The sequence below is a fragment of the Plutella xylostella genome, chromosome 14 (assembly GCF_932276165.1).
Source record: "Plutella xylostella chromosome 14, ilPluXylo3.1, whole genome shotgun sequence".
Taxonomy (NCBI): domain Eukaryota; kingdom Metazoa; phylum Arthropoda; class Insecta; order Lepidoptera; family Plutellidae; genus Plutella; species Plutella xylostella.
In genome coordinates this window covers 10,245,406-10,271,940 of record NC_063994.1, presented here as the reverse complement: position 1 = coordinate 10,271,940, position 26,535 = coordinate 10,245,406, and the positions used below count along the sequence as shown (strand labels likewise).

The 26,535-nt window shown below is 38.8% G+C and overlaps 2 protein-coding genes across 16 annotated transcripts in view; one reads left to right on the top strand and one right to left on the bottom strand.

The window, feature by feature from the left end:
- Positions 1 to 6,861, bottom strand: part of LOC105381390 (facilitated trehalose transporter Tret1-2 homolog) — a 29,966-nt gene extending 23,105 nt beyond the window's left edge. The window contains exon 1 of the mRNA XM_038120439.2: positions 6,715 to 6,861. Within this exon, the coding sequence (XP_037976367.2) occupies positions 6,715 to 6,737 (23 nt within the window). The 5' untranslated portion in view covers positions 6,738 to 6,861. The remainder of the gene's footprint in view (positions 1 to 6,714) is intronic.
- The window catches only part of LOC105381404 (neurobeachin), a 462,556-nt gene extending 438,647 nt beyond the window's left edge, over positions 1 to 23,909 (top strand). For all 15 annotated transcript variants that reach the window (XM_048625253.1, XM_048625256.1, XM_048625257.1 and 12 more), the window contains 14 exons: positions 2,630 to 2,745; positions 8,856 to 8,968; positions 9,731 to 9,871; positions 12,270 to 12,389; positions 15,113 to 15,332; positions 16,453 to 16,592; positions 17,033 to 17,203; positions 17,712 to 17,838; positions 19,478 to 19,639; positions 19,949 to 20,078; positions 20,572 to 20,705; positions 21,531 to 21,730; positions 22,305 to 22,456; positions 22,954 to 23,909. In XM_048625253.1, the coding sequence (XP_048481210.1) occupies positions 2,630 to 2,745; positions 8,856 to 8,968; positions 9,731 to 9,871; positions 12,270 to 12,389; positions 15,113 to 15,332; positions 16,453 to 16,592; positions 17,033 to 17,203; positions 17,712 to 17,838; positions 19,478 to 19,639; positions 19,949 to 20,078; positions 20,572 to 20,705; positions 21,531 to 21,730; positions 22,305 to 22,456; positions 22,954 to 23,044 (2,017 nt within the window). In that variant the 3' untranslated portion in view covers positions 23,045 to 23,909. The remainder of the gene's footprint in view (positions 1 to 2,629; positions 2,746 to 8,855; positions 8,969 to 9,730; positions 9,872 to 12,269; positions 12,390 to 15,112; positions 15,333 to 16,452; positions 16,593 to 17,032; positions 17,204 to 17,711; positions 17,839 to 19,477; positions 19,640 to 19,948; positions 20,079 to 20,571; positions 20,706 to 21,530; positions 21,731 to 22,304; positions 22,457 to 22,953) is intronic.
- The last annotated feature ends 2,626 nt before the right edge of the window (positions 23,910 to 26,535 follow it).

Sequence of the window (26,535 nt, the reverse complement as noted above, 5' to 3'; positions counted from 1 at the left end):
TAGTGCGGGTTCCACACCACGCTTGCGAACTCCAATATACTCCTAACCAAAGCGTTATACAAAAGGATTTTCGTTTTATTACTAAATCCCCTTGTATTACGCTTTAGAAAGCCAAGCATCTGAGCCGCTCTTTTAGTGACACTGTCTATATGACTTTTAAAATTCAGTTGGCTATCAAGTATAACGCCTAAATCTTTAATTTCCAGAACTTGACTAATATTTTGGTTTGCAATTTTATACAATGATACTAAAGGGTTTTTCTTTTTGGTAAATTTAATAAAGTAACATTTATTTATATTGAGACACATTTTGTTTCTGTCACACCAGATTTGTATCCTATTTATATCTTGTTGAATTAGATTTATATCGTTTACGGAATTAACTGTTCTATAAATTTTAAGATCATCGGCATAGAGAGAAAATTTACAATGTTGAATGCAGGAAGTAATGTCATTAATGAAGATCAAGAATAATAGTGGACCAAGATGAGAGCCCTGCGGTACACCCGATACAGCAGGATAAATATTAGAGTCATAACCGTTAACAGCAACACTTTGTGGTCTATTGTGTAGGTATGATTTAAACCAAAGCAACAAAGATCCCTTAATTCCTGAATAATTAAGTTTATGCAGCAATAGATTGTGGTCAACTTTGTCGAACGCGCTAGAAAAATCTGTGTAAATAGCATCAACTTCATGTCCCTTATCAAGTGCATCAGCTAGTTCTGAGATGTATTCAACTAAGTTGGTTTGAACTGAGCGGCCGCTGATAAAACCGTGTTGGAATTCGGAAATCAGTTCTCGAAAGGTGTGAGATAGAGATTTATACATGAGTGATTCGAATATTTTAGAAAAACAGGATAGAATAGAAATTGGTCGGTAGTTCTTAATATCACTTTGATCGCCTTTTTTATAGATTGGTATAATTCTTGCCTTTTTCCACTCTGCCGGAAAGATACCATATTTGAGGGAACTATTTATAATGAGATAAAGAGGAAAAGTTAGTCTAGATGCACATCTTTTTACAAAAATAGGAGGAATGCCGTCGGGTCCAGCACCTTTGTAAATATCTATTTGCTTCAATTGTTTTAGTAAATCCGTTTCAGTAAATACTAAATTGAACAAATTACTTATGTTGTTAGGGGAAATAGTTGATGAAGGTGGACTGTTCTCATTATATTGTGTAGTAATAGAATTGACTGTGTAAACTGATGAAAAATGAGAAGCAAAAAGGTTAGCAATATCAGGACCGGTGTCAGCAATAGAGCCCTCATTTTTCATTTCAGCTGGAAGACAAGCTGATGATTTTCTCTTAGCTTTCATAAAACCCCAGAACGCTTTTGGGTTCTTTGGAATGTTTTGCTCCAACTTTGATCTATAAGTACTGTAACAGTTTGCTGTTAATTTGTGACACTGGTTTCTTATCAAGTCAAATTCTAATTTATCACGAGGGTTATTGTACTTTCGAAACTTTTTCCTTAATTTTTCTTTTTCATTTAATAGTTTTATTAATGGGACAGTAAACCAAGGTGGCCATTTAGATTTAGAGGTTTTATGCTTAGGAACATACTTATCGATTATTTCATTAATTATTTTATAGAATATTTGAACCATCCCATCAGTATTTTCACAATCTACGAATTCAGTAAGCCAGTCAATTTCGGAGAGTTCAGTAAAAATGTTGGTATAGTCTGCTTTAAAAAAATTATATCGGGTCTTATTACGAGGTCGAAGGTAAGCCATGTTAGAAGATGGGATAGTGAGTAAAAATGATCAATTATATTTAACTAGGAACACATAGTTTAGCGAAGAAAGTTCCTGATTACTTGTAAAATGTATTATCAAGACCACACAGGACTAACTATTCACGTATTTCAATTAAACATAAAAAGGCTATACAATGAAAATGGCAAATCAGTCAACTACAAAATGCCCCACACGGCTCGCGCAAAAACGGCTTATTTTATGTAAATCTGTACAAAGATGATAATACAGACGCGTGGGATGAGAGGTTAACAGTTGAGGTTGCCGGTTCGATACCCGAGTGAGGCCACCTGGTTGTGGGCGTGGAGCGACACAGACGAAGTTGATGAGAGTAAAAAAATAGCGGAAAGAGAAAGAAATGCGTAGAAAAATAAGAGGTTTTCCAACCCATTACGACGTAGCAACTTATTGCGTCCGGCGCACCTTGGGCGGTCAGCAACTAAAGCTAATTATACTTCCAAACCTTTCACCACGGTGACACACTCTAGTCCAGCTTTATTTTTATATATTTGCCACCGACATGCTAAGAAGATCCACTGCTGAGTTTAGGCATACTGCGACATCTGTACACAGTATACACACCCATTTACCTAACTTATTTCCCGTTTCAGCCAGTCTTATTATTTATTTATTTTTTATTTATACCAAACTTTGTGTAACATAGTTATTTTATTGAAGTTTACGTGCCATTAAACCTGAAGGGTTTGTCTTGACACTAAATACAATCATGGTCGTCAATTATGCACATCCGTATTATTAAGTCCTAATGTAGCTACACTTGATGCAATTTTTTTTGTTTCATTGCTGACCTAATTTTATTAATTTTTGGTATATTATATCTAACACTATGGTTATAATTGTTACAGACGAGCGTCCATGATGTCTCCGCGCCAGCTGATGCGCAACTCCAACATGACGCAGAAGTGGCAGCGCCGCGAGATCTCCAACTTCGAGTACCTCATGTTCCTCAACACCATCGCCGGTGAGTCCTCGATACTTTCTGTCGAGTTCTGCGCGCCTGGTACTTGTGGGATGAAGTTCCAATGCGCCACATTTATCATCATCATCATCATCATCATCATCATCAGCCAATAATCATCCACTGCTGGACATATACCTCTCCCAAGGAGCGCCACAACACTCGGTCCTCGGCCTTCCTCATCCAACCACTACCCGCCACCCGCCTAAGGTCGCCAGTCCAGCGGGCAGGAGGGCGTCCCACGCTGCGTTTGCTTGTTCGTGGTCTCCACTCACATTTGTGAGAGATTCGATAACTTAATTGAGTTCCACGTGTTAGGCAAACGTATTACGGCGCCCTTTAGCGTAAATTACACCTACAGACAAAAAAAATGCTTTCATATAAACTTTACTAGAGCGGTGGTAGCTCAGCCGGGTAAGTGCCCACTTCTCACCCCAGAGATGCGGGTTCAAATCCCGGCGCTGACATGTACCAATAGTTCTTTGAATTTAAGTACAATGTACTCTTACGGTGAAGGAAAACATCGTGAGGAAACCTGCATATCTAGATTTAGCACATCTAGATATGTGAACCCACCAACCCGCAGTGGACCAGCGTGGTGGGAAATGGTCCAAGCTTAGGAAGGCAGTTTAGACCTTGGGGATATCCGCACAAAGGTTCCACTCAAGAGAGCCAGGTACAGGTACTTTCACCCCCTCAGAGAATAGAATAGAATAGAAACTTTACTAATTATTATTACAGCCGAAACTCATTTTGCCTTTCTACGCCAAATACATTTTACTGTATGTAAAGATTAGGCTAGATTTCTTGTTTTTGATAAAGAAAATAGGTCACGTATGCTATTTAAATTATGTAGGTGACACTACATGTTAATTATTTCAAATACTTGATCAATGACTGTTAAATTATTTATGCAACAAGAGTGTCAATAACCTTTTATTTAAACTACAATATGCGCCAACGCTATATAAACTAATTATTATACTATCAAAAACAATCATTTAAATACTTCAAAACCTGCCGAATCAAATTAAATTCTGCACCAAAACAAGTGTCTTAAATTACCAAGACCTCATAGATTACAAGGAGCTGTATAATTTGCATGCCTTATCTTTATCTATTAGGTACTAATAGTGGTTGCATGCGACCTCCTTACAGGATAATCATTTGCCCGTCCATCAATGTAGCCAGAGTTAACCAATACTTAATTGAATTATTGACAAATACACCCATGTCACATGATATCCTGGTATTGTATATTGTATTTATCTATTAATACATAATTGTTGTTCCTGTATGTTTTATTATTAGATTCTTTTGTTTTTATGAACTTGTTTATATTCCAATCAACACTGACCTACATAGTAATCATCCTCAGATTTATATGGAGTTGTGACATATATTCCATAGATAAAACCTTATTCTTTATATTCTACTCATCCTTTACATTTATTCATAGTTAAAATTAAGGTACAGCCTATGATTTTCTTAACATTATCAGGGTACAGCCATATTACGTCTCACCATTAATCTTAGATGTTGGTAAGTACCTACTACTATTTATTGTGCCTCGCATATTTATACGTAAGAAACCGTTGAAAAAGTGAGTTTTCTTGAAGATTATGCACTTTTTTTACTCCGAGACAATGGAGACGAGTGTGTAAACTGCACAATTTAAATAATTTTCATTCGTTCCTACAACAGGAAAGTCAAAGCAATCAGTGAGCATCAATATGCAGTGTTATAATAATGGTTGTACATAGTAATTATCTTTGTATTAAATGACCGTTAAATACTTTGTAACCTATAAATACGTGTTGAACTTTCCTATTAGCTGAATGTAGTTCAGTGAATATACCGGATCCTATCACGATTGCAAGGAAAAAAATATTTCCAATTATTACATCACATTCCATTATTGGCTATTTACGTATTAAGAATTATTGAGAAAGTAGACAACAGCAGTAATAATAAGAGGTACCTACCTAATAATAAAACTACAAGTGTGCAAAATCAGGCAACTGTTCGAACTTCGAATACAGCACACGTCAGACGATGTCGTGACGTTTTCAAAAAAGGAAACGCTAATTCTTAGCCAATCGGTGTTCGCTAAACGCTCGCAATACAACGACAGTTGTAATTGCACCAACAATTGCTTATTACCGGCCACTTGGGTAATTGTCATCGAATTAGGGACTTCGCATTGTCCGAAGACAACTTACAGTCGTGTCTATTATATTGTGTGGTGAATTGAAGTTTTGATAACTTGATTAGGCGCTAGGAACAACTTGGGAACAGCGGTGAAGGAGACAAAGTAATGCCTCTCATTATATTTTTGGAATGACAGCTCAATAAGGATATTTAGGTCAACTTTAGGTACCGTTACCACAGTAGATGCAGTACCTAATAGATAACGAGAAATATTGAGTGAGACTTTTTTCATGTTACCAAAATGTAAGTTTTTTGAAGTCGCTTAATTTATTATTACTGTTAAGCAATTTTGTATAGCTTTGAGAATTATGTGGAAATTGCTTCAGGTCCTACTTCTTGAATTTATTTACACCAAATAAGACTGAAATTTATTCAGTAAACGTTATTTTTCTATGCATAAATTTATATTTGGAAAGCTCTTCATATATTTACGGTTTGCAGCATTTTAATCGAAGTTGGCGTAAAAAAAGCTTTGAAACCAGTCAATTTTGCAATAATGGCAATAAATGATTACCAGGTCTATTTTGTAGCACCTAGGTAAGAGGGAATGATGAAATTCTTGACCACCGTTTCTCACTCACCACAACGCAATCTAAATGGTCCATTTTCCTTCTTCCATTGTGTTGTGCCTTATTAGGCTGTGTTACAGCAAAATCTCTTTATCTCGTTAGGTACTTCCTGCATAATTATTAATTGACATAATATATATTATTTATTATATTCTAATCTAAAATGAAAAAAATATTATATAAGAAAGTAGGTACCTAAGTATATTATATGATACTATTTTAGCGATCGTTTTAATGTAAAAATATTTTTTGTTAGACCTACTTATTTCTTTATTACCATGATCTAGCTAAACGCACCATAGCTTAGGTAAAACACTGATAAACCTAACTAAAGGTGTTATTAAGCAGATATCTTTAATAGCAACCTATTTCATATAATTATATATTTGTAAAACAAGTGCTTTTTAATGACGATTAGTAAACAATAAAACTATTTTTACCTAACTATTGTTAGAGAAAATAATCCCACAGTGTTGAGATGACCTAATACCTTTACTATGTCATTAGCTATGGCTACGACTGTGAAGTAAAGGATATGAATTGGTTGTTATGAATGGTTTTACATTTTAATATTTATCGAAATCATTGTAACAATTAACAACAGTATATCGCTCGCTATTGTTATTAGTATGTGTAATTGTGTATGTGGTGTGGTATGTTCAGAATACTTGAAAAAAGAAGACCCATGCATCGCTATTTCCGACCTCTTTGTCATTTGACTTTTGAGCCATTTTTTGTTCCATAAGTACTGAATTCCGATTTGGCTACAGTTACAAGGCATAGACGTTAAATTTAGGTAGATATGTTGCAAATTACAGCAAAAATACTTTTCAATGGGATTCAAAGTTGTATATCCAATCTGCAATCGAGTATTTTTCACCTCACTTTCATGGCATTTAGTTACTTTGGAAATTAGGTGTTATGGCTTAATATTTCTTTTACAATCAGAAACCACTTCCTTTTAAATCACAGTCGATTAGCACTAGTTCCTGATTACAGAATTTAAGGAAGATAGTGATAGGTCACTGACAAAATTGTTATTATGACTATATGGTTACAAAAAGAAAACACACGCATGACTAATAATATACGTATACAGAAGTACTTATACCTAATGATACACACAACACGTGCTATGAGCGTCTTGTTGTGATGTATCTACATACCTATTAGATGTACATGAAGTACTCACCCCGGTGTTGGCAACCGCATCATTGGACCACCGCCACATTATTCTCGACCACAATAAAACCCATTTCAGCAACTAAAATTTACTTCTACACCACTTTGTAAACTAAACACTTTCCACGACAACACCGTCGTCTTTCACTCGAATCACTCGATTAAATTTTAATCAACATCTTTGTATCGATTTCACACTTTGGTCACTAGTATTAGGTAAAATAAAAACTCTCTATTTTTTCTTTACACTTGGAAGAATAAATTTCGCGCTAAAAAGGGAACGTAAACTGCAAATAGCATTTTGATTGACGCATGCGCGCTGAAACTCCCGCGCTTGTCAAGTGTCACTTTCAATTTTTTTCTTTTTTCTTTTTTATCGCAAGTTTGGCATAGAGTCTGTGCACCGTGGAGGCGTCTGAGAAAGCTGACAGTGCGTTATCAAGTGGTCTGGGAGCATTCGCCCGCCTCGGCGCAGTGTAACAATGCCCTATTGCTAGTATTATTGCATCGATAAATAAGCCATTGTGAACTTTGTCACATGCATAGTGATAGCGTTTATTAAATTAAGGCGTCATGTGAGTGTAGATAATGAACCCTGAACTGAGATATCATTTGAGCTGTGTGTATAAAGGATTAAGGGTACTTTGGTATCTTGGTACTTAGAGTCATGTGATTCTAATAGCACATATCAACTTGAATACAAACTGAAATAGATCACGCACCCTTCGTAATGTAGGGGCACAACTCAAAAAATATTATTACTAATAAAACCATGAAACGAAAATATTTTAATATTCATTCTTGAAAAATATAGACAAAATACAAACCAAACACAAACTATGTAAGGTTAGTCTGACGGTCCTATTAACACCTTTTTGCTAAGAATACTTTTCAGTGGTCCTATGTTTTCAGTCTATTGATTGCTCAAGTTTATATGGGTCACAGCGATTGTTGAATGTGAATCCTATCAGGGTCGAAGGATAGATAAATGATCGGTAAATTAAAGTTGTTTGGTAAACAGGAAGACGTTACACTATTGAGCAGTCGGGATGTTCGAAATCCCCTGTAGTTCTGAGGCATTTTTCACTTCTTCGTAGCATATCAGCGACAAACACTAGAGTTGTCTACTACTTTTTCATCGTGGTGTAAGGATGTCAGATTAGCGTCAGGCGCTGACTACATAGGGTAAGCCTTGGGTAGGCCCAGGGTGCGCCGGGTGTTTTTTCCTATGTATTATACAGTGTGTTGTTTTTCGAACCCGACAAACTTTAAGGGTGGATTCCACGAGTAATTTCATCGAGAAAAAACTCCCAAAGTTTGTCAGGTCCGAAAAACAATACACTGTATATGTGTGTGACAGTTACATTCACATTCAATAATAAGATACTGTTTTATAAAATGTGATTTTGACCACATGGTCAAAATCACATTTTACTATAACATTATAGTTTAAATAGGTTTAAATAATAAGCACGAGGTCCGCCCATTCTAGTTTTTTTTAAACCGTGACAGAGTTCATGAAACCTTGAAGATTTCGCTATGTCGAAGTAGATTTTCACCATGATTCGCTCTTGGCGACCTGACTACCGAGGCGAAACCTTCTGTTGCAACATTATTTAATAAGATACTTATTAAGTAGATTATTAAAACAAGGGCGTCTTATAAAAATTAAGGTTTTAAGTTGATTAGGCCTAGGTGCCTATCTTATATTTTTTTTGACATAAGTACTAGTAGATTACACTTTTGCTCTAAAGATAGAAAATTACAATTAGGAAGTAATCCAGATTTTGTAAAATCGTCACCCTGCCGAAAGGCTTTCAGAAGTTATGCTTATACCTATCTTGTCGACGTCTCCACTGCAACCGACATAGTTTCTGCCGAACCGAAGCTGATAAAAAGCTGGCGTAAAAGTTGATACGCTGATTTGCAGAAAGGAACATTAACCTAATTTCGCCATTAAATCAATCTCAATCTATATGGGTGTTCGTCTCTTTCTGTCCATTTACGGCCAAAGCAATGCGGCTATACATTTAAGGTCAACATTATTAGCTTAAGGTCCCTTTCTGCAACTCAGCGAAAGTATGCCGTCCCATTCTTCACCTATATTCCTAACCTCCGAAACCCACACTAACCCTGGCCTGTTCTCTCCAGGTCGCACGTACAACGACCTGAACCAGTACCCGGTGTTCCCGTGGGTGCTCACCAACTACGAGAGCGAGGAGCTGGACCTCAGCCAGCCGTCCAACTACCGGGACCTGTCCAAGGTGAGGCTGAACCACCAGTGGGGTTACCACCACCGATACATTAGCAATTAACGATTAAGCGGCATTGCTCGCTCGTCGGTCAAACATCTGTCAGATCCAGTTACGTCAGATTTGACAGGTGAGCGACGCTGCCTATGGATTATTAATTGCGAGGACTTTGTATATTGCTAATCTTCAGTGGTGGTAACCTTACAGTAGCAGTAGCAGTATTTAACAGCGTATGCATGGAAGGAGACTCGCTGAGTGACGTATCAACTGTACTATTACCTTCTGACTTCTGGCGCGCCTGGACAATCTTGTATGGACTAATATTCTGGCTAGCTAATTCTTCCACCATGATGACACACTAGTCCAGCTGTAGGGGACTGGGAATAATAATCATCATCAGTCGCTGCTATCGACCACCTAAAGGTTTTAGTTCCAGGAAGTATATGACTGTGTACTCTGCACTAGCACCACCGCTTTTTGAAACCTTAATGAAGTTTCCTAATGACGTAGAGGCGAGCTTAAAGAGTCATGAATATGAGTCAGCTATAGATCTCAAGTGTAGTCATGTAATGCGTAAAGTCTGTCACTTTGAAGGCCATTTCAATCATGCAGTACTAACACCTAACAGTATAAAATATTGATAGTACCTACAGAAGACTTGCATACGATGGGGCGGAAGACGGGATGTTTATTTTACACACCGGCCACCATCATCACCTACTGCCATAGGGATATAGGGATATCTATCCCTCTCTAACCCTGGTTCCTCCTCAGCCAATCGGCGCGCTGAACCCGAGCCGACGGGCTTACTTCGAGGAGCGCTACAGCGGCTGGGAGCACGAGTCCACGCCTCCCTTCCACTACGGCACCCACTACTCCACCGCGGCGTTTGTGCTCAACTGGCTCGTCAGGATTGTGAGTACACATGGATATACAGCTAGCTTAGTACGAGGCGCAAGACGCTGACGTCAAGACGTGACAAAAGTTCTCCGTCGCGCACGCTCTCGAAGCCGCGCGATATGTGTGAGCTCGACGCAAAACTTTTGTCGCGTCTTGATGTGCGCGTATTGCGCCCCTCGCTAACCCTCCAGGATGATGCAAAATTAAGTGCTTTCGGTTTAGTAGTCAGGGGGTCAAGGTCAGGGTTTCTAAAGTCCTACAAACTTAGTTAGGTACCTACCTAATAATATACCACCTCGGGTTATCATTTAACGGGTGGCATTCCTTGAAACAAAGGAAAGTACGAGTAGAATTTAATTTTGGCGAGCTCCTTAATGTTAACCCTAATAAACACGCGTGCCTCTACACAATACATTTGAACATTGTAGGATAAGTTTATGCAGCTTTGTTCAAACTATGCTACATAAACTGTTCAAACCTAGTTTAACTTATGTAGATATTTTTAAACTGCTTTCACACCGAAAGATGTTTGTTTTTTGTTTCTCAGCTAATGTGAAGTTAACTATCTACCTATCACTGAAAAAAAGAAACTATTTTTTTCATTATTTTTATGATTATTATAAACGAATTCATTGAATAAGGTTTAGAAAATTATTCAATCAGTACCTTATGTTATGATTGCACAACAATTTTCCTCGTTCTCTTTAAGTATTTTCTTTTATACACTTGTCTATGTACCTAGGTACACATCTAATGTGGTTCTACCTTTTTTGGCATAAGAATTATTTGCCTAATCTCGTATTGCATAGTAACGTTTGGTCAAAGTCTCGTTACGCCGAAAATCGTATGGCATAAATCTCGTTTAGTAAAAAGTTATTTCGCATAACATTGTTTAGCCTAATAATGGTATGGCCAAATCTTGAATAGCCTAATAATGCTATGGTATAGGTTTATACAAAGTAATAATATTCGTTTGGCTTTAACTTTGACGGAGCGTCTCCCTACATAGCGCAAACTGGTGCCTTGTATTGTTTCCGCTGTTTGGAAAACGCTCCGCTCCGCTTCGCTGCGCTCCGCTTTGGTTTCGATGAACATGTGCACCTAACACGCTCCTCCTCGCTTTGCTCGTCGTCGCACCTATTTTTAGGTTTCGATCTCATGGGGTTTGTAATAATTATATTGGTCGTTAACTTTCGATTTTTTGTTCATACAATATCGTGACTTTCGGGATGTAGGAGAAAAATACCACAATTTGTACATTTACTACATACTTAATATATTATTTATTAAGATAACATTAGGAGAAACAAGATTATACATAGGTATATACGAACATAAATTTGAGCAAACGAAACTTAGGTGTTAAAAGATTGTGCCTAAAGAGTTTTAGACGAAACGAGCCTTATGCCACACAAGTCTTGGCAAAGTGATGGTTCGGCCAAAAAAGTTTAGACCATACGAGTTATGCGAAATGAGTTTTGGTCAATAAAGATTATGCCAGATGAGCGGAACCCATCTAATGTATAAATGCTCTACTATAATTGCCGACTCACTGTTGTAAATAGGTAAATCAAATACAATTGTACCTAGGACCTGGGCACATAATATAGGTGATAAAATACCCCAGTTACGTATTGTTTCACGTAGTGTCTGAACAAGACAATGCAAAAACGTTATACATAGGCAGACCTGGATTACACATAACATGCATATAAGTATAAATACATATGCGTTGTTTTGACGTAGATCTATGTAATCAAAACACTAATTATTTTAACATGGCTTGTCGTCGTGATGTGCTCTCGTAACGTTATTAGTAAGCGATGATCCGTCAATAACCATTGTCTTTATTATTCTCTCATTTCATTATTGTAACGAAGGAAATTTTATAGGTATTCCTCTAGAAGTACCTAACTACGTAATAATGGAGCTACCATTAATCCATATAATGATAAAATTATATTTAGTTACATAATTATTACACATGAATTGATGGGATACATATGCTTCTATTTATCGCTCTAATAACATACGTTACACTCATCCATACTATGATTATTGCAATCTTGCAAGTAATTTAACATTGATGTTGGTAGGTAAGTTCCTTACGTAAGTTATGGTATGATACTCACCATAATACATAACCTAGGTTTTTTGAAAAGATTGGCCTTGCTACAAAGATAATTAAAGACATCAAAGCAATCTAGCTCCAGATAATTCGAATAAGCGTCGCTTAGCTATAAAATATAACTAGCATTCCAGGGTCCTATAAAACTTAAGAAACTACATACTAACTCAACATAAGAGCACATGACGAAATAGACAATGTCGTCTCCAAAAATAAAATATAACTAAGTACCAGGATTCCATAAAAACTAAGAAGCTACTCACGTATTAACCCCTTCGCCCACAGGAGCCGATGACGACAATGTTCCTCGCCCTCCAAGGAGGCAAGTTTGACCACCCCAACCGGCTGTTCTCTTCCATAGCCATGTCGTGGAAGAACTGCCAGAGAGATACCTCCGATGTTAAGGTAAGAAAGAGACGGATACATTTTGTGTGTTCCTTCCTTTTGTCTGGAGTGAAAATCCTATTTAGGTCTACGTATGTAGGTTAGTAACCATACCTCAGAATATTTTCAGCCAGATGGAGGACATTAAATACCTACATAAGTGCCTATAAAGTGCAAAGATTTTAATTGATGTCGGTAGTTCATGCTACAAAAAGATTTAATAGGTTACTCAAATTACCAAAGAGATCTGTATTTAAATTAAAACATTTTATTAAAATACTAACCTAAACTTGTAATGACTACGATAACATCTACATTTTTACGATCCAAATAATTATCTGCAGTGAACTTTAATTCAAACCTGAATTGAAAAAACTTCTATAAAAATTAATGGAACATGACATAATTAGCATGTTACTTAAGTTTTTATAAGGATTTTATAAACATCGTGCCGCCTCTAATGCGATATTTATAGCTAAAATTAGATGTAGGTTATTTTCATGACTTCATAACATAAAGAGTTCAATAGCATTATTTCGGTTTAAAACAACATTAAGTATGTCATAATATTTAGTGGTTACCATTCTTAAGTTAGCATTCATCTGGGTGTATCTAAGCAGTCGACACAGAAACACAATAAATAAATAACTTCCTTCTTCGGTTAACCACAAACATGCGGTTACACAGAAACTAAGAATAAGTTGATGCTTATATCTAGGTAGGTCTGTGTTACCTTTCCTCTTACATTATGTTCACTGTATAATATTGGGTAAATGGGGTCTCCGTAAAAGAGCATTTTTTCAGTTCTAAGAGAGTTGTAAAATTGCGCCCGGTTTCTTTTTCATAAAATTTTCCATGACTGTGGAGATATTATGACATGACTGAACCTTTACCATGCCAAATCAAAATGTTTTGGTTTATTCACCTTAATCCTAGATTTAATTAAACACAAAGAAAAAATTCAAGGTGTTAACGATCTTAATTTTTTCAATTATAGTTCAATTAAGTACATAGTTAGGCGAACTTAATAGTTTAAAGAAAACACTCTTACTGAGACACCTATATGACTCTAGCAAAATATAGATATACAATACAATACAATACAATCCTAACTAATATAATAAATGCGAAAGTAACTGTGTCTGTCTGTCTGTCTGTTACTCTTTCACGCCAAAACTACTGAACGGATTTGAATGAAATTTGGTATACATACGGTCTAGACACTGGGAAAGAACATAGGCTACTTTTTATCCCGGAATTCCCACGGGAAAACTTTTCAAGGCGAAGCGAAGCGCGCGGGAACAGCTAGTACAATATAACTTTATTGAACAAAACACACAACATACATTAAATAACAAAAGGAGTAAGCACAATAGGCGGCCTTATCGCTAAAAGCGATCTCTTCCAGGCAACCTTTGGGTGAATGAGAGACTTATTGAGTAGAAGAGGAAGGTGTACACGTATTGCATTTAAATACTAGTGATATTTTTATGTTTTAATAATACATACTATATAAAACACAGGAAAAATAGGTGAAAACGTAATTTATAATGAATGACTTATACCGTAGGCGCATCACTGAAATTCAGTGGAGGAAAACAATAGTGTACAAACCCCGACCATTGTTACGAATCGTGTAATCATGATACAATGCATCAGTTACATAAAACCACATAGGATTGTTTACAATTCATAGCCACAATAGTCTGTTTAGTTATACTAACATACATCTTTTAATCTAACTACTTATCATAGATAGGATTCTTCGTAAATACGAAGAAAGGTTCAATGGTTGATTATAATTGATTTACGATTTTCAAAATCTCTGTAGAGGTACTTACATGTATGTAAAAATAATAATAAATAAAAATAAATAAATAGTCATTTATTTCAGGCTAGACACCCATATTACACATTATATAAACACAAACGTACTTACAAAAATAAATTAAATTGTAGTATTACAATTATTATCACTTTAAACATACATATACCTATTAAATAGGTAAGGTCATTTTTATTTTCGATTTGCGTCGTAAAGTGTCGAAGGTTTAGGTTAAAGGGATAGTTTGATGTGGATTATGTTTATTTATTCTACGAGAAATCTTATGTTTCAAAGATAATTTTACCAGTCTATGCTAACATAATAATCGTCTGGTACAGTGGTACATACTCCATACCACCGCAGATTGCATGTCCAGCCGACATTACTGAAGGCGGCCAAGCGCAAATATTTTATGGAGGTACCTTTATGTCCACTATGGGTTTAATTGACCCAGTAACTTAGCATGAAATCAAAGCGATTTTAGTTTAAATGTAAATTAGTAATGATTGACAATAAGTTTATAAAGGATCGTAATTATTATGTAAATGAGAGTTAATGTTGACGATTGTATTAGGCAGCTTCATACTTACCGTTCAATGGAATGGTCCAAACCTAGGAAAACATCCAAGTGAACCGGGGGGTTATATATGACGCTATATGACGAAAAACGAAGTTTTGGACCATTGCTTTCCTAGCCACCGCTCTACATAGGTACATATCTCGTTATTTTAAAAGTGCCGATTGCACGACAACTCTCGTTCTTTCGCTGTTCACCAGTATAGAGTAACCCTCCAGGTGTGAAAAAAACGATATATATAATGATATATAATAGGTGTTGGCAGTTGCCACTACCACCCCGCACATAATATTGAACATACAATGAAATATAACCTACTCATACTCACCCTGCACCCCACAGGAGCTGATCCCCGAACTATTCTTCCTCCCGGAGATGCTGGTCAACAACTCGGGCTACCGGCTCGGGCTGCCCGACTCTCCCTCCGGGGACGTGACCCTGCCGCCCTGGGCCTCCTCGGCGGAAGAGTTCATCAGGATCAACCGCATGGCGCTCGAGTCAGAGTTCGTCAGCTGTCAGCTGCACCAGTGGATTGACTTGATCTTTGGGTATAAGCAGAGAGGTGAGTCAGGTCACAGAGACTATAACATACTCTAGAGTCTAGACAGCGCTTTGCTGAGATATGCATTCGCGGACATTAAGCTAAACTTAGCATAGTTATTAGTATAAGCTAGCCCTTGCAGCGCTGTCATTGGTAGATTCGGTAACATTAAAGAATTTGTGGCAACCTCTTCCCGCTACTTTCTGGAGAATTTGTGGCAACCCTGCTTCTTGCATTTCACGGTAAGTGGTGGGTATAGACAACAGTCGAATCGATCAAAGATCTCTACAACTCTTGGGTCCCTACTGTTTAAATGTCCACCTGGCTCGGGCTGCCCGTCTCTCCGTCCGGAGATGTGACCCTGCCGCCCTGGGCCTCCTCGGCGGAAGAGTTCATCAGGATCAACCGCATGGCGCTCGAGTCAGAGTTCGTCAGCTGTCAGCTGCACCAGTGGATTGACTTGATCTTCGGGTATAAGCAGAGAGGTTAGTATCACAGACTGCATGTTTTAAACAGCGCTTTAGCAGAGATGTGTAAGTATTCGAGAAAATTATATGCTGACCTTAGCATATAAGCCGATTCCCGCAGACCTGTCATTGGTAGATGCGGTAACATTGTAGAGATTGTGACGTGTGGCTTTGAACAAGCCAATAAAAACAAGTCTATCGGACAATTTGGTTGTAGGTACAGAAGTTTGCTTAGTGTATGTTTATAAATGGTAAGTGGTGAAGACTACTTTGGAATCTATGATAATGTTCTGTAAATACTCAACAACAGAGCGGTGGTAGCTCAGTCGGGTAAGCGTCCGCTTCTCACGCCAGAGATGCGGGTTCGATCCCGGCGCTGACATGTACCAATGAGTTCTTTTAACTTAAGTACAATGTATACCATCGCTCTTACGGTGAAGGAAAACATCGTGAGGAAACCTGCATATCTAGATCTAGCACGTCTAGATATGTGAACCCACCAACCCGCAGTGGACCAGCGTGGTGGGAAATGGTCCAAGCTTAGGAAGGCAGTTTAGACCTTGGGGATATGCACAAAGGTTCCATTCGAGAGAGCCAGGTGCAGGTACTTACACCCCCACAGAGAATAGAATAGAATAGAATAGAATACTCAACAACACCAAATTTGTTTGCAGGACCGGAGGCAGTGCGTGCTACAAACGTATTCTACTACCTGACATACGAGGGTGGAGTGCGACTAGACCAGATCACGGAGCCAGTCACCCGCGCGGCTGTGGAGGACCAGATACGCAGCTTCGGACAGACGCCAGCTCAGGTTAGTGAGAACTGCTGGATGGTTCTGCTGCCCTAGTACCTGGTGTTACTTAGTTAATGCTTTCTGGAATCGGGAATCTGAAGAAATGGTGATACTGCTTGATGTTTCTAGTGCCCATAAGTTCTGGAGAATAGTACCTACTGAAGAAGTTCTTAACAGTTATTTTGTGAGTGACCAATGTTCGTACGTATGCGATTGGAAAGCTGTTGATGCTAACGCGTCAGGGATTCAGGAGAATTCAGGGATTTTCATACATACCCACATTCAAAAGCTGAATATAACATGCCATCGCACTCTTCAATATTTGTATAGTGCCAGAAAGTTAACTAGTACCTTACAGCTAACGTAAACGTGCCTATCTGCGCATTTAGGTCTTGATCAGCTATCTTGGTCTCTTCATTACATGCAAGTCTCATTAACCTCCACATTTCCCCCAACAGCTACTAAGCGAGCCTCACCCACCACGCGCGTCGCCCATGCACCTCGCTCCGCTCATGTTTGCAGCCGCCCCCGACGACGTCTGTCTGCGACTGAAGCTGCCGTCCAATGCGGCCGTGGTCCACGTGTCGGCGAATACCTACCCGCAGCTGGCCATGCCGGCCGCTGTCACTGTGAGTACTTGTTAAGGTTTATGCTGTCCTGGTAGGGAAGGGGTTCGTTGAAAATTTGCTTGAGCAATCTGACTACACGTGTCGGCGAATACCTACCCGCAGCTAGCCATGCCGGCCGCTGTCACTGTGAGTGTGATAGTCTTGTTGGGGTTTATGCTGTCCTGGTAGATAAGGGGTACATTGGAAGATGGCTTGAGCAATCTGATTACACGTGTCGGCTAACACCTACCCGGAGCTAGCCATGCCATGGTAGAAAAACCGATATATTAAGGAATCTGATGAGAATGGCTGAACATTTTTTTAGGTACCGATCCTGAATGCACAAAATCATCAGCTCAGCTGATCAATCCAGATTATATGAGGAGGAAGAGATGAGCTGGTCAACGACTTGATAAACGCAGAAAAACTAAATTATTAGATTGATATTCTACGACTAGCCATCAACTATACACTGTTCTACCACTTCCATCACGATGTAATGTACTTAACCTAACCTATTATCCTCCAGGTGAGTTCAGCGCGAGCCTTCGCAGCGCACCGCTGGGTGGGCGGCGGCTGCTCGCACGCGGCGGCGCGCCACGCGGCCGACCACGCCGCGCCGCCGCCGCACCCGCTCGTCATGGACCCGGTGTGGGGTAAGCTGCTCATTGTTTATACTCTCCTGGTATCTCTAAGCTGGCTTTGTTCTATTTAGCTTAATGAGATTTTCCTATAGAGCGAATAGCACCCCCGCCGCACCCCCTCATCATGGACCCGGTGTGGGGTAAGCTGCTGATTGTTTATACTCTCCTGGTAGCTCAGCTTTAGTTCACAAGGGGTTTCTACAATGCTATCATTTAAAGGCTTCATAAAGCAGCAGTTTAAACACTGCACGATTTGATAGATGGCGTTACTAGCTAATAAGGCATTGTCTTCAGCTGCTTCTGGTGTATACTCTCCTAGCAGCTCTGCTCTTTCGGACATAAAGTTCTCCTAAGGATACCCTACCATTTATTGAATGAAGGAGTACCATCAATGATCTGGCTGTACTAACAAAGCAGCAGTTACACTGCATGATTGGACAGATGGCGTTACTAGCTATTATAAGGCTGACAAGGATAGCAGCTGCTAGATTATAAAAAATAAAAAAATAAATAAATTGTCATTTATTTCAGGCTAGACACCCATATTACACATTATATAAAACACAAACATACTTACACAAATAAATTAAATTGTAGTATTACAATTATTATCAGTTACATATATATACCTATTACATAGGTAAGGTCATTTTTATTTTCGATTTGCGTCTTGATGAACAGAGAGCCAGTGTCTGTAGAATGGATTTCTAAAATCCTCACTTACCACTTTCAGTATTGCATTCCCAGTGCTGCGCAGCCCCGACCAGAATGTCGCTATACGTGACCTCAGGACTGCGAAGAAGTCAGGCACTCCCGCCTCAGAGAACATGCCCGACGCGCTACAGTACCGCGGCCGCCTCATGAGGGTGCGGTATGCGTCATTATACTGCACCCTCATGGTGCTCATCGCCTTCCGGGTGTAGTTGATCCACAGATGCCCAGTGTAGATGTTCTGGCAGTATGCCCTAAATAAAGTTATTTTAACTTGCTCACTGCATCTGTGGAATCTTCGGGCAAGCATGTTACATCTGATCGAGAGTGCCCGTCTTTCACGCTCTATGTCAGTGTCATCCCTGAGGTCACTCGTCAGTATATGGCCGAGATATCTGAACTGCTGCACAACCCGAACTGGTGCCCCATCCAGAACGACTTCGGGCACCCTCTCCGGACCCCTCCCCGCTCTGAACACCAGCATTTCGGTCTTCGACACGTTGTACTTCAGTCCATGCGCATTTGCATAATGCTCACAGACCGAAAGTAGTTTCTGCAGACCCCTGATCGAGGGGCTGAGGAGCACCATGTCGTCCGCATAACTGAGATTGTTTACACAAACGCCCCCAATATGACAGCCGACATTGGTGCTCCGCAGACCCCGAATCAGGTCGTCGATGTACAGATTGAAGAGGTCCGGCGAGGTGAGCCCACCCTGACGAACTCCGCAATCTAACCTGTACTCGTTAGATGTCGATTGATTATTGAGTCGATGTGATTATACTATCCTGGTAGCTCTGGTCTTTGGGAGATACATTTCTCTCCTGAAACATCAAGTTATGTCGAGAATTATAGAATACCAAAAAACTCTCTGTGGGGTAAAATTAAATTAAAAACTGAATTTCCCGAATAATTCCTAACAACACCCATCTCTTTCCAGCGCAAGGCGGCGCCCAGGCCCTGGCTCGTCGTCAGCTCGGCGACAACTTCTCTCAGCGCGTGCGGGCGAGGAGCAACTGCTTCGTCACCACCGTCGACTCACGGTTCCTCATCGCCGCCGGCTTCTGGGACAATAGTCTCAGGGTCTTCTCTACTGAGACTGGTTTGTTTTCATTTTACTTTGTTCACGACTCTACCAAGACACGTCTTATCAATAGATGAAAGAACTGGTTTATGGCCGTCGCGGTAACTACACAAACGAGCTCTTATGAGGATATTGGCAAAGTTTGTTTATCTGACCCTCAAAACCTCTGGGTCCTGGGTTGTTAAGGGGAATACAACACAATAGTGGCAAGGTGAAACCTTCAACCTCTACCTCCAACACAATTCATAAAATTTGCATTCGTATTTGGCTACATTTTGACCTTTTTGTCCCATTTAATAATAACTCTATATTGTTCTGCAATTACAGCAAAGATCGTCCAGATAATCTTCGGCCACTACGGCGTGGTGACGTGCGTGTCGCGCTCCGAGTGCAACATCACGTCCGACTGCTACATCGCTAGTGGCAGCGAAGACTGCACTGTGCTGTTGTGGCATTGGTGAGTTAGTGTTTGTGATGTAAGAAATGGGTGGGCTAATAGTGACACTGAGATTTGATAGAAACCACTGCTTAAGTCTACTGGTATGACAAAAGATTTAGATGCCTTTCTGTCGAACACTCCTTCCCTGCGTTTGGTTGTTTGTAGTCTCCACTATAGAGCCTATCTGCCCCAATGTTTCTCGGTTCTTTGCAGATATGACCACTGGGCACTGACCAAGTTGCAGCTTGCATTGCAGTTGCAATGATTCTTAGTTACCATGGACTTTCCTCTTACACCGATTCACTTTCACGGGAAAACTTCAGTATATCCTGGATTAGGCTACTTTTTATCCCGAAGTTCCCTCACAAAACCTTTTCAGCTAGTGATGTTAATAATAATAATGCTGTTTGATACCATTGTGTTATAATGTACTTACTTGCTACCCCGCAGGTCGGCCCTTGTACATTATTTATAACCACGGTCATATGTAATCTTGATTGCCAACCCCCAGGTCGGCCCGTCACGGCGGCATCGTGGGCGAGGGCGACACGCCGGCGCCGCGGGTCACGCTCACGGGCCACGACGCGCCCATCAACGGAGTCCTCGTGTCGGCTGAGCTGGGACTCGTCATCTCTTCTTCTAGAGGTATGGCATTGAGGGATTTACTTTCTATGCTGCGAATTCAGGCTGAGGTGAACTGGAATTGCAGCTTTTAGTAACTTTACCACCTGTGTGTGAACTAAAATGAATATGTTCTGCTGTATTTTATTTGTGTTACAGCCTAGTCAGAAGGGCTAGCACGGGGCGTAATTAAGGGCTCCCACACATAAACACGACACGATGTCGCATCGTGCCACGACGCGGCGTCGTTTCACGATACGACGTCGCGTCGCGGCAATTTACGACTACCATCGTAAAAAAACACGATATCGTAACGTAAAGTTCCGCGGCACGATGCCGTCGATACAACATTCATTCCCTAAAAATGGACCGCGTACTGCTTCTGCTGTTAATAAGAAGACGAAGAAAGAAAAGACAGATACTCAGAAGATACTGGATCCACCCATTTCTTTCAACAATGAATAATGGGAGTCACTTTTTAAAGAAGTACAATGCCTTGAAAATAGACCACAACAAGTTTCGTGTATCGACACGTAACTTGTTGTGGTCTATTTTCAAGGCATTGTACTTCTTTACGATACGCGTCGTGTTTATGTGTGGTAGCCCTAGGACGTGACATAAGTTTTGCATCGCACTCACTCACGTCGCGTATCCTCAAGAGCGAGCGCGACGGAGAACTTTTGTCACGTCTTAATTGCGCCCTTTGTTAGCACTTCTGGAAAACATAAAAATGTCTTCAGTTCATCATAAGGCACGATTCAATGAAAAGATCTGTGAAATAACCAATGTTTTTGCTATTTCATTTCTAAAACTCTTATCACCCCCCCCCCCCCCTTCTTACTTCCTCAGACGGCCCAGTGCTAATCCACACCACATTCGGCGAGCTGCTCCGTCGCGTGGGCGGGCCGGGGGGGCCGGGCGGCGGCCCGCAGCAGCTGGCGTTGTCGCGGGAGGGGGTGCTAGTGGTGGCCTACGGACGCGGGCATCTCGCCGCCTACACGCTGAATGCGAGGCCGCTGCGGCATTACACGCATCATGATCATTTCCAGGTAAGGGATCTCCCTTAGATCCCTAGATATTGGCCCTTGTTGCAGTGAGTTGATGATTCCATACGGAAAGAAGTGACTGGTAGAACGCAAAAAATACAGCTATTTGCCGTATTTTTAGCGCATCTCTAGCTAAAGATCCGGTACTGTATTTCCCATATGTTGTTGCTCTGATAGATTAATCTTCTTGAGCCTGCTTGAGAACTGCTGGACGTAGGCCTCTCCCAAAGCACGCTACTAGATGCGATTTATAGTTTTCTTGATAGAGAAATTCCATAGAATAATCAGTTTGATGATGCCATACGGAAATAAGTTACTGTTGAAACGCAAAAAGTAGGCCTACTGCTACTTTCCGATTTTGAATAAGTACTTACCTACTGGCCTTTTATTTTTCATTTTATCTTCTTCTTATACCCCTGTATAAGAAGAAGATAAAATGTGTTTGCAATCACTCCCTTTCGGCTTAGTATACAACTTGATACCACTTGCAATCACTCCCTTTTACAACACCTATATTACCACCTATGTACATTGTACACAGTGAACTGTAACTAACTCCTGCAATCTAACCCCCCAGTGCCTGCTGCTCTCCCGGTGTGGCGAGTACTTGGTCTGCGGCGGCGACGCGGGCGTGGTGGAGGTGTGGCGCGCGTTCACGCTAGCCCCGCTGTACGCCTTCCCCGCTGCAGGGGCGCCCGTGTGCTCGCTCGCGCTCAGCCACGATCAGAAGTGAGTAGCTCTTCAGTGGTTATGATGTCCTGGTACTTTAGTTTAGTCTCCCGTGTGTTCTCTATCGGTCAGAAGTGAATCTCTTTAGTCGTTATGGTGCGCTGGTACTTTAGTTCACTCTCCCGTGTGTTGAGAGCGCTCAGCCACGATCATAAGTGAGTAGCTCTTCGGTGGTTTGATGTCCTGGTGAGTTTAGTTGAGGCTTTTGTAGCTGCCTGCCACTTTTCTGCTCGCAGTGAAATATATTCGTAGAACGTAGGTAATTAAGTTCTTTAAGATGCTCGAGGAGTTTCTTTCGCCATTTCTTTCCTTCTCAATGACGGGGCCTTTGTGAAATGGTGGTAGATGACTATCGACAAATAATTGTAAAATTTTACGTCGATTAAACCATTTGAATTTGAATTTTACAATGTTAAGTGGCCCACTAAGTATACCACTTTTGCAACACCCTCTATAAATAATGTGAACACTACAAATTTTATGTTTCCTTCCTTTAGATTCCTGCTGGCCGGTCTAGAGAATGGCTCCCTGGTGGTGTTCCACATAGACTTCAACAGATGGCACCACGAGTTCCAGCAGAGGTACTGAGGGTATCGGTACCGTTAGTAACTTAGCTAAGTAAATTATCAATTATATTGACCATTTTATAATACTATCCTATAGTACTAATAGCTATGGTCCTAAGATAGTACCTTGAGGAAACCCGGATTTTATTATCTGCGTATATGGCAGGAGACATTAAACTGTTATGGTTATTTTGAATTCTCAAGTGAGGGTAGTATTATGAAATGTAGGAAATAAACGTAATATATTAAAATGCTGGGTTGTATAAATATTTGTTAGAAACGCAGTACCTATGCTGTATTCGGTAAGGGCAAGTGTACTTAATGTGTTAATTTAAAGTATTTTTTTTTATAATTTGACATTCCATATTTTGTTTGTGTTATTTTTTGTACTTAAAAACAAAGAGTATTTTATTAATTTTAATAAGTCTTAAGTAATTGTGTGACTACTGATTTTAATTTTATTATGTAGTGTAGTGCCATAGGGAAAGACACATCGGTGTACTAATACCACTTATTTGTGTCTTAACCTTTTATAATTCTTTGACAAATATCACCAATGTATTGCTCTTTTATTATGGTAGATTTTAAATGGTAACATAGCTTTTGCTTGTTCAGCTTATTTAAATAAAGCAAGTCTTTCACTTGAAAAAATACATAGATAAAATTATATCTTGATTAATGGCACTTTTTGTGTGAGCAATGAATTTATCTTAACGTTCCTTATTTTATTGTGAGTATTGTGAATTTAGTCCGTCCTTTTTTTGGAGATTCGTCCTTTTATTATTTTTCCATTCTTCGGTGGTGGGTAGTACTTAATGTAATGAATTAATGTTGTTGTATTTAATTATACATTTTTGGTTTTTATTAAATGGTTATTGAATGTATTATCTTTGGGTTTTTATTTTTCTTTACACCCTGCAAACGTTCTTTATATTTTTTTACTCATGTTTCTATTAAGAAGTACTTACATTAAATAAAGCATAGGTCATTGTGTATGATTAGTCAAGTACGGGAGAATGGCAAGAGTCATTTTAGCTAATTAAAAATGTCAATAAGCAAGTAGATGGAGTTAAGATGATATTTGTATAACTATAGCTAATTTATTGGTTATGGGCTGAGGTAGGTATATTACCAAAATAGTTTTTTACGCAATATTTCATTATAAATGTATCTATGTAAACGTGTAGTTATTTACTGTAAATTGCAGTTTTCGTATTTAGACAGAAGACCGGTACATCCTGTTTCAATATTAAATAGAAAATAAACACTCAGCTATTTCTATAACTCCGGAATAAAACAATTTATAGTTATAGAGGAGGAGAAAACAGGATTTTCTAGGTCGTCTGAACTGGCTTAATCGAGTTTAAAATAATTAAATATTTTTGAGTCACTAAGTCCGCACCGCACCTTACGTTCTGTGATTTTAGGCTTAAATCTGCACTTCTATTAATAAAGTAATCCAATATAACAAATATATTTCCTAAATCTGTGCCAAAACCCATGTAAAATCGCATGAATTGTAGTCACGGTACCTAATTAAGTAAATCTGTTATTAATAATAAATACGGTAACATACTCATTTACAGCGTAAACATTGCCTACAAACCTAATGCTTTGACAGTTGATATTAAATACGTACCTACCCAAAAAAAAATTAAGTCACTGAAACCTTGGTCACCCTATCCATTTCAAACTTTTAAAATTTTAAGTACTCGTAGTTTAATTTATTTTGAAAAAATATTCGAAACCTATGAATTAAACAACCCTGCCAATATAATAGTAAAATTTAACACATCTTAGGTATTTTCAAGCATCAACAAGTAAAATTTGGATTAATGCCATCTACCGATAAAACGTGAAAACCATATTTTTACCATGTTGATGCTACACCCTGTAACTATCCTTCTATCTTATATTTTCCTCTTAATTCCTAGCTTGTAGTTCTCTTCTAGACAAATTGTACAAATAATTCTTCGATCCCTTATTGTCACGTCCCACTGTAGCACTATCTATTAGAAACCAAATTGTAAACCTAGGTCTAGTCGTAGGTACTCTATGACGCTTCTATTCTATTAGTGCCCCTAGATGCTTTTATACTAGAGAAAGAAAACTTCCCATTGGCTTCATGCAATACCTACCTATAATTGGTTTCATTTAAACAAATAAATAAATAGGTATTTAAAAGCAAGGGTTCAAAATTCACCTAATTATTACACCTATTTATCATAATCTTGTCCACCTCGAAACTGTTCACATCCTGAAATAACCGTAATTTCATTTCCTTTATATAAATACACGCTACACGCAATTCTGTCCATTAATATTAAGTTTAAAATAAATAATATAACTAGTAATTGTGTACGTTGAAATAGGATAACTACTTTATTTTAAAATAATGTTTAAGCACCTTGTACATAAGTCACTGTCCATGTAACTATAAGCTATATTTTTTTTATTTAAAGAACATCGCAACGTTTTGATTATAACTTCTATCAACCGTTGCAGAAAGTTAGAAAATTGGCTTTTAAGCTTTCGTTGTAGATTAGTGCTTAGTAAAATGTTCAGGCTTTTACAAAGCTAGTCACCCTACTCAATGTTTACAGCCTGCCTTATTACGTTTATATTAAATTAATTTGTCTAAATATAATATAACTTACAGCACTAATAAGTACTTAGTTGAAATGTTGTTGGACATAATAGTAAATTGTACTAATTATACCTATTTATTACGATAATGTAGACGAAGTAGATGTATTAGTCTTGAAAAATCGAGCAAATTAAATTTCTGGTGTAGAAAACGTAATTTATGTTTTAATTCTCTTTGGATTATTAAAATACCCATTAGTTTTTGTCTTAAATTACCTAAATATAGCGTTGTGTTAAATTATTATTGTTAACTAAATATAACTTTGTAGGTAAGTTGTTATTTCGATATACTTAACGGACTGGATGTATGTTTGACATAATTTACTTAAACTAAGCTTTTAGAAGTTTCCCACATGCACCTCAATCTTAAATAGTTACTTTTCAATCGATTACTTTCCTCAGAAGTAGGTAATTTGTTTGCTTTTAGATTGCAGAAAATATTTAATGATTGATTATACCTAACTGGCATTGGCGGTGGTAGTGAAAATGGTAAATTTTGCCTCCACACTACCCACATGTGTTATTGTTAGAAGGTTATTGTATTTACTTAAATGCTAATTACTAAATGGTGCGTTTGTATATCGCAGGGAGTACTTGAGTAATAAATTGCATTAATAAATAAATGGGTGTTTTTATTTATTGCCTCCCCTGAGTAAAATAACAAAAACTACATACCTACTTACCATACTATGTTTTCAGCTTAGATGCTACAACCTTGTAGTTATGTCCAAAAAAGGTCGTCGGGTCAAACGAAAAGTTACGTCAAGACAAGATACCTACATGTGTAATGGAATTAATTCATTTGGAAATTCTTGAAAAAAACATTCTACTCTCCATAGGGACAACAAAAAAATCCAGAGTGTTGTA